This window comes from Chrysochloris asiatica, unplaced genomic scaffold (genome assembly GCF_000296735.1).
Source record: "Chrysochloris asiatica unplaced genomic scaffold, ChrAsi1.0 scaffold00133, whole genome shotgun sequence".
Lineage (NCBI taxonomy): Eukaryota > Metazoa > Chordata > Mammalia > Afrosoricida > Chrysochloridae > Chrysochloris > Chrysochloris asiatica.
In genome coordinates, this window is record NW_006408651.1 from 1,842,610 (window position 1) to 1,849,668 (window position 7,059).

A 7,059-nucleotide genomic window follows, 5' to 3' on the forward strand; every position below is an offset into this window, starting at 1 on the left:
TAATTCTCTCTCCCACTTTTACTTTTCTAGGTATGAAAGATCTTTACTACTTTCTTCTGTCTTTGCTTAGTGTCTTTTTTTTTTTTTTTTAATTTTTTTTTATTACAACTTGGAGGCCAAGCTTATTTTAGATAGCCTTCCATTTCCAACCCTTCATTTCTCACTGTCTCCACAAATGTTGAGTCAACAAGAGTGTGGTTTTTCATTTTGCTCCTTTTTGTGGTGATGAAATTCTTCAATTTGTTGTGTAAGTGATTTGCAAATGATCATTTGCAAAATGTTCCCACTTACCCTATATAGTTTATAACTCATCATTCCTGGGATAGGCAGTTCCTATGAATTCATGAGAAATTGTTATTTCTCGTATGGTAAAATATTAGTAACTGTAACTTGGGAATTGTAGATGCATGCAATTTTGTTTCAAATTCTTCCAGACTTTCCAGAAATGTGTGTTAGGAATAAACCTCAATAGGAGAAAAAAAAAGAGAGAGAGAGAGAAGAGACTATAGCTTTCCCAGACTATCACAAAACAAAGGTCAGTGTGTGAGTAGAAAACAACCATAAAAACAAACAAAAGCAAAACATTCTTCATGAAATATAACAGTAAACACTCCAAATATAACAAGTATATCCATTTGTTTCTAAATCAATTGCATTTTTAAGGGGCTTATCCATACTATCCTTAGGTTTGAGTATAAACACAGAATAAAAAAAGCCAACTGATAGATGGTTAGAAATATGAAAAAATTCAAAACATTAATGTAATGCTAAGGGTGAATGGGTAACAAATGGTACATTTGCTCGTTGCTCAACCTAACATAATTAATATTCTAGGTCATGGTTAAGTTCCCATGATGGAGGGCCTGAAGGGGGAAATTCAAGAAAAAAATATATATCTATTATATAACTCATTGCCCTTTTTTTTCCCCCCCCTTCCTTTTTGACGAGTCAGAATCATAGCCTTTAAAAAAAATCAGTGCTTTCACACCTCATTTGCTGTATTCACCACTGGGCCACCAGTCAGCAGCCAGGCTTGATGCAAGGAGGTCAGTAAGAAGCTATTAGCAGAGTGCTCTCCTGAGATTTCTTGGGTCTTATTGAGTTGGATGTTAGCATGACAGTACTGCAAATAACTCAGTTGTAGTTTTTCTTTCTTTCTTTTTTTAAACAGTTAGCACAGATTTCCCCATAGTGCTGGTCACTCTAGGAAATTATTGCTGAAAATGAAGTCCCAGAAAGCTAGCCTGGCAGTAGCCCTTCTGAGTGGCGAAAAATGTGGAAACTGAAAAATATGTCATATCCCTTTGGATTAGCTTGGTCTTTTGTGGTACATACTAATATTTTTACCAATCAACGGCAAACCACTATTTTTAGGTGGGTTACAAATTATGAAATATGTCAACTGAGACAACAGTTGTTGTTTTATTTACTTAAATGTTATATTACATATAATATTTAAATGGATACGGTACCAGTATAAATAAATAGGATATCTTCTTGCTGTAGAGATTGAGGGAAGGCTGGACTGCTTTCATTCATGTGAGTTATCAAATATATTAAATACATTTCTAAAATGCTGACACCTTGAAGATTTCATGGGTACATTTTAAATTCAATTAAAATATATTTTCTATCCATATTTGATTTAAATTGCAAAGAGAATACACATGAGAAGGTCTCCATATAGGTTGCAAAATATAATTTAAGAAAGCTATCATGTCTACTGATCTATTTGCATTTCCCATCTAGCCTATGTATACATGGGCATGCAAATGTGAAAGAGATCCAAGAAGATTCCTAATGGGGTAAAGCTAATAGCTGGTAGCAGTGTTTCAGATGGATAGATATTTTAAAATAATATATTATAAGCTAGTTAAATTAAATATAATTTAATATTTTAATATATAAGGTTATAGAAATTTAGTAATAAACTAATACACATCAGTTTAATTAAATCACCAGTGATCAAAATTATATTCTCATATAGCTTTCATAGACTATGTCTATATATTTTATATTAGAATTGTCTTTTTTGTATAATACTTCATATTTTTCTCATTATAATTGATGCATGTTTTTCTTAAGAAATCACATTTTAAATCATCTTAAAAATTACTATCCATGTAAAACTTATTATCCACTTAAAGCTATTGTGAGTATGTATATATTCTCTTATTAATATTCATTTGTATTGTCAGTCTATATATTCACCATGTTCTACATCAAGAATTATAGTGAGAGAATATTGTTCTCTTTTTTAAGTACTGTTGAGTCAGTTCTGACTCATAGCAACACTGTGTAGGGTTTCTGAGGCTTTAAAACCTCGAAGGAGCAGAAAGCTTCATCTTTCTCCCATGGAGTGACTGGCAGGCTTGAACTGTGCACCTTGTGGTTCTTGGTCCAGTGTTTATTGTGTTGAGCAACTATGCTTTCCGAGAGAATACTAGCAAATATTTAAATTGGTTTTTACAACTGCCTTTAACAGTTTTCAGTACTGTGAAATTGTATTTCAATGAAACAGGCACAATTTTTTTCCCCAAAGTAGAGCCAGTTCAAAAATAGTTTTGAATTTTTAAACACATTTACATTAATTAAATTATATATCTAACAAAAATCATTTCCTAACTATAAAATAGGGAAAGTTGAGTTAGAGGTGGCTCAGCTGGGTCAGTAACAATGTAGCTCTAGAAAATCACAATGTATTTAAAGGCAAGTTGAGGCCATATGCTAAGAAAGATAAAGAAGTATGATCTATACACTTCTTTGAAATTAGTAGATATGATATTGAAATAAATCTCAAGCTTTTTTACTAAGGTATTTTTGACTAAAGTGTAGGTTTCCTTTCTGAACTATGTATGCATTGTTATTATAGATAGTCCTTTGTTGTTGTTGTTAAGTTCTATTGAGTCATTTCATATCAACCCTGTGTAGAGTTTCCTAGGAGTGGCTGGTGGGTTTGAACCACCGACCTTGTGATTCAAGCCAACCTTGTAGTCTAGTGTATTATCCTGCAGCACCATGCCATAACGCCACATTTAGCATTCATTTATTGAGTGTCCTGGTGTGGCGCTGTAGGATCAGCAGTGGCCTGTGGACCACACATTCAGCAGTTCAAATCTACCAGCTACTCCTCGGAAACCCTAAACAGGGTCCCTATGAGTCAGAACTGATTCGATGACACTAAACAGCAACAACTATGTGTCAAGCACTCAGCAACCCATGGATACAAAATACTTAGGAGGCCATCCCAGTGCTTCCTCTGTATGCTTGGATAAGATTGGCACACATAAAGATAGTTGAAAAAACGTGGTAGGTGCTGTGATCAATATATCCCAGGATATTAAGGAAGTATTAGAGATATGAAGGAGTCCTGGTGTGGCACTGTGAGTTAATGTGCTGGACTGCAAGGTTGGTTTGAACCCAAGGTCTGTGGTTCAAGCTTACCAGCTACTCCTCGAAACCGGTATACAGGATGGCTCTGAGTTGGAACTGACTCAGCAGTATTTAACAACAACAAAGAGAGGAAAGCAAATCCAGCCTGGGTAGATTAGAAGATAGGGTTAAGCTAGAAATTTAACATTTTCTAGAATAATTTTTCAAAGACAACTATCCTAATTAATTTTAATATTTTAGAATTTGAAATGCCTTGAGATCAATAAAGCAACCAGGAAATTTGGGGGATATGATGGTGGCATAAAAGAAAAAGTACCATTTTAGAAAGATGAGAGAGTGGACTAAGGGGTACATTCTAACATTCTCTCCTTCTTTTTCTTTCTTTTTTTTGCTTAAAACAACAGAAATTTATTGTCTCAGTTCTGAAGGCTAAAAGTCCTAATTCAGGGTATGGGTATGGCCAAATTCTCTCTGAAAGCTCAAATGGACCATTCTTTCTTGTCTCTCCCATCTTCTGCTAGTTTAGGAATTCTCGGTTTGTGGCGGCATGACTACAATTTCTGCCTCTGTCGCTACGTGGCCCTCTTCCCTGTGTCTCTATCTGTGTCTTTGTCTGAATCTCTTGTTTTTTTGTTTGTTTGTTTTTATAACAACAACATCGTATTAGATTTGAGTCTATCCCACACAATGTGACTTCTTCTGCAGACATCCTATTTACAAATAAGATTACATTCACAGCCACCAGGTACTTCAACATACCTTTTTAGGGATACACAGTTCAAATAATTATACCATCAATTCCAGATAGAGCTACATTGCCTTCCTTTGTGAGTATCCACATCTCCTTTTGCAAGTGCTTCTAGATTAAGACAAATGATTAGGGTAAATAAGGCTAGGGACGTGGCAATTTTAAGTGGTAGCAATGGGGGAAAAATGTGTTGAACTTTACAAATGTAAAAAGCCATGAAGAGGACAAATGATTTTGAATGGTTGACTACTCTGTGGTGTGCAAATCTCACTAGTGTTGTGGCCTCCATATATACCTATCTACTGTTTAGCTGGAGGTATGACACTGTGGGCTAATGCATCAGACTGCAAAGTCGTTTGAATTGCAAGGTCGGTGGTTCAAGCTCACCAGCTGCTCCTTGGAAACCTTATACAGGGTCGCTGTGCATTGGAATTGATACGATGGCACATAAAATAATAACAACTGCTTAGCTGAAGATACAGTCACCATGATGAGTTCAGTTACAGATCAGAAGGGTGATCCAGGGGGTCGTAGTCTCAGGTTCCTCCTGTCTTTTTCTGACCTGTAAGCCTGGTTGATGGGTACATTCTTTGTATTACTCGAGAGGATCTAGAGAGCAACTAAACAAGCCATATCATTTAAAATGATTCTCTGCCTTTTAAATATGTACCTATGTGTATGAGTGTTGATGTTGTTAAGTGCCATCCAATAGGTTCTGACTCATAATGACCTTTGATAGGGGTTCCAAGGGGCAGCTGGTGGGTTTGAACCACTAACCTGTGGCTAGTAGCCCTGTGTGTATCCAATGGTGCCACACCAGGGCTCCAAAAGTATCAAAATTCAGTTCCAGTCAGTATTTGTATTTCCAAACACTATTGTATTTTCAGAAAATAGACAACCGATAAACCTGAATTTAATATTTATCATTTTGAAGCTCTGTGCCAGGTACTGTGCTAGGTAAATCTTGACTGAATTTTGATGCAGACAATGAAGTCAAGGTCAAGGATAGCAAAGCAAGAGAAATATCACACCTAAATATATGACTGTTGTTCTTGTTAACTGCTGTTGAGTCGGCTCCGACTCATAGCGACCCTGTATAGGGTTTCTGAGGAGTGGCTGGTGAGCTAGAACCGCCAACCTTGCAGATCAAACTGACTTTGCAGTCCAGTGCATTAACCCACAGTGCCATACCAGGACTCCAAATACATGACTACTGCTTACAAAATTTAATATGATGCTTTGAATAATACATACTATATATAACATTTTGATTATTATTCCAAAGTCTAGAATTTAAAATCACTTTGTAACAGGGTAGGTAATGAATGCTCATTCAAACAATTAATTATTTATTGGGTTAGTATTTTGATCCCCAAATACTTACAGATTTGAGTTTGTGTGAGTGGATTATGACTTTTGAAAATTGTTAAATATGTGTGACACTGTGGATTAACGTACTGGACTGCAAAGTCAGTTTGAACTGCAAGGCCAGTGGTTCAAGCTCACCAGACACTTGTTGGAAACCCTATGCAGGGTCAATATGGGTCAGAACTGACTTGATGGCACTGAACTGTTGTTGTTAAGTGCCACCAAATCAGTTCCAACGCTGAGCCTGCGCAGGGTTTCAAAGGCTGTCAGTATTGATGGCGGATCCAGTTGTGGTATGGTGGGATAACAACAACATGGCTAAAATGCAAAATGGATGGATTTAAGGTCCTTCTGTTATTGTTTTTCTTAAATATAATTATATTAACTATGCCATGGGAGACAGAAACTATATCTCAGTTGTTCTTCACATGTTTAGTCTTCAACCCTGAAAGATCCTGAAGTTGCTAGTCTGGAGTGGAGTCAATGTATAATTATTTGGTAAAATCCTCTTCATGAGTGTGACATCCACCACTGGTTGAGAACCAAATTTGTAGTTTACCACATTCCTTAAACATGAAAAATGTCATGATCCAGTTTTATGTAACTTTTATTTCATACGAAAACTCAAAGTGAAAACTGAAATTGCTTTCTTCTTTAGATTCCAGGTGTTTATAACTCTCCATTCAGAAGAGAGCCTGACCCATGGGAGTTGCAGTTACAAAAGGCAAAGCCTTTAACTCACCGAAAACCCAACATTAAGCAGAAATGCTCCATAAACCTTAGCAGTTGGCTAGAGTGTACAAGATCCCGGTCTTTTCCTCAATCTGAAATTCTGCCACCCATCAACAGAAAACAATGTCAGGTACTAATTAGTCTTATCTAAGAATTCTGGCAATGCTACTTTTTTTTTTTTTCTCCCCAAGTCAATTGTTCTGTTTTGTATCTTCAACAAAAATTATTTTTATGGAATCTAATTTTATACAATAAATATAAGATGCTTTAAAAATATATACCAAGGAAGTATTCAAATGCCTCATTAGTTTTGAACTTTATTGTATTGAACATCAAGTTAAAATGTGCATCATTGGCTAGGATCTAGATATTAATAAAGTAAAAATATTGTGATAGCAGTATTTGTTATGACAAGTTGTTGTTGGAAATATCTTCATGTCTTTATTATCAAATGTATTTAATTAAAGCACTCATCTAATGATGCTTGCTTTTATCCCTTAAAAAAAAAATCAGTTGCCAATGAGTAGATTTTAATTTATGGAAGCCCATGTGGAATTGTTCCCCATAGTGTTTTAACTGGCTGCTTTTCTGGAAGTAAATTGGCAGACCTTTCTTTTGCGACACCTCTGAATGAACTTGAGCCTCCAACATTTTGGAATCAGGTGAACTGTCTTCACTGGGAACTTCATGAACTACCTTCCACACCTTCAGCCACTTACAAACCTGAATTCTATGCCTTAAAAATATTTTCTTACTTACTGTTAATATTTGTTGCATGGTATTTACACTTTTTGTAACAGGGTCCTTATTTCTCTTTA

At 35.7% G+C, this 7,059-nt stretch overlaps 1 protein-coding gene across 1 annotated transcript in view; it reads left to right on the forward strand.

Annotated features, from left to right (window-relative positions):
• The window catches only part of SPATA17 (spermatogenesis associated 17), a 220,638-nt gene that overhangs the window by 158,428 nt on the left and 55,151 nt on the right, over window positions 1-7,059 (forward strand). Inside the window, exon 7 of the mRNA XM_006869710.1 lies at window positions 6,168-6,371. Coding sequence (XP_006869772.1) covers window positions 6,168-6,371 — 204 coding nt within the window. The remainder of the gene's footprint in view (window positions 1-6,167; window positions 6,372-7,059) is intronic.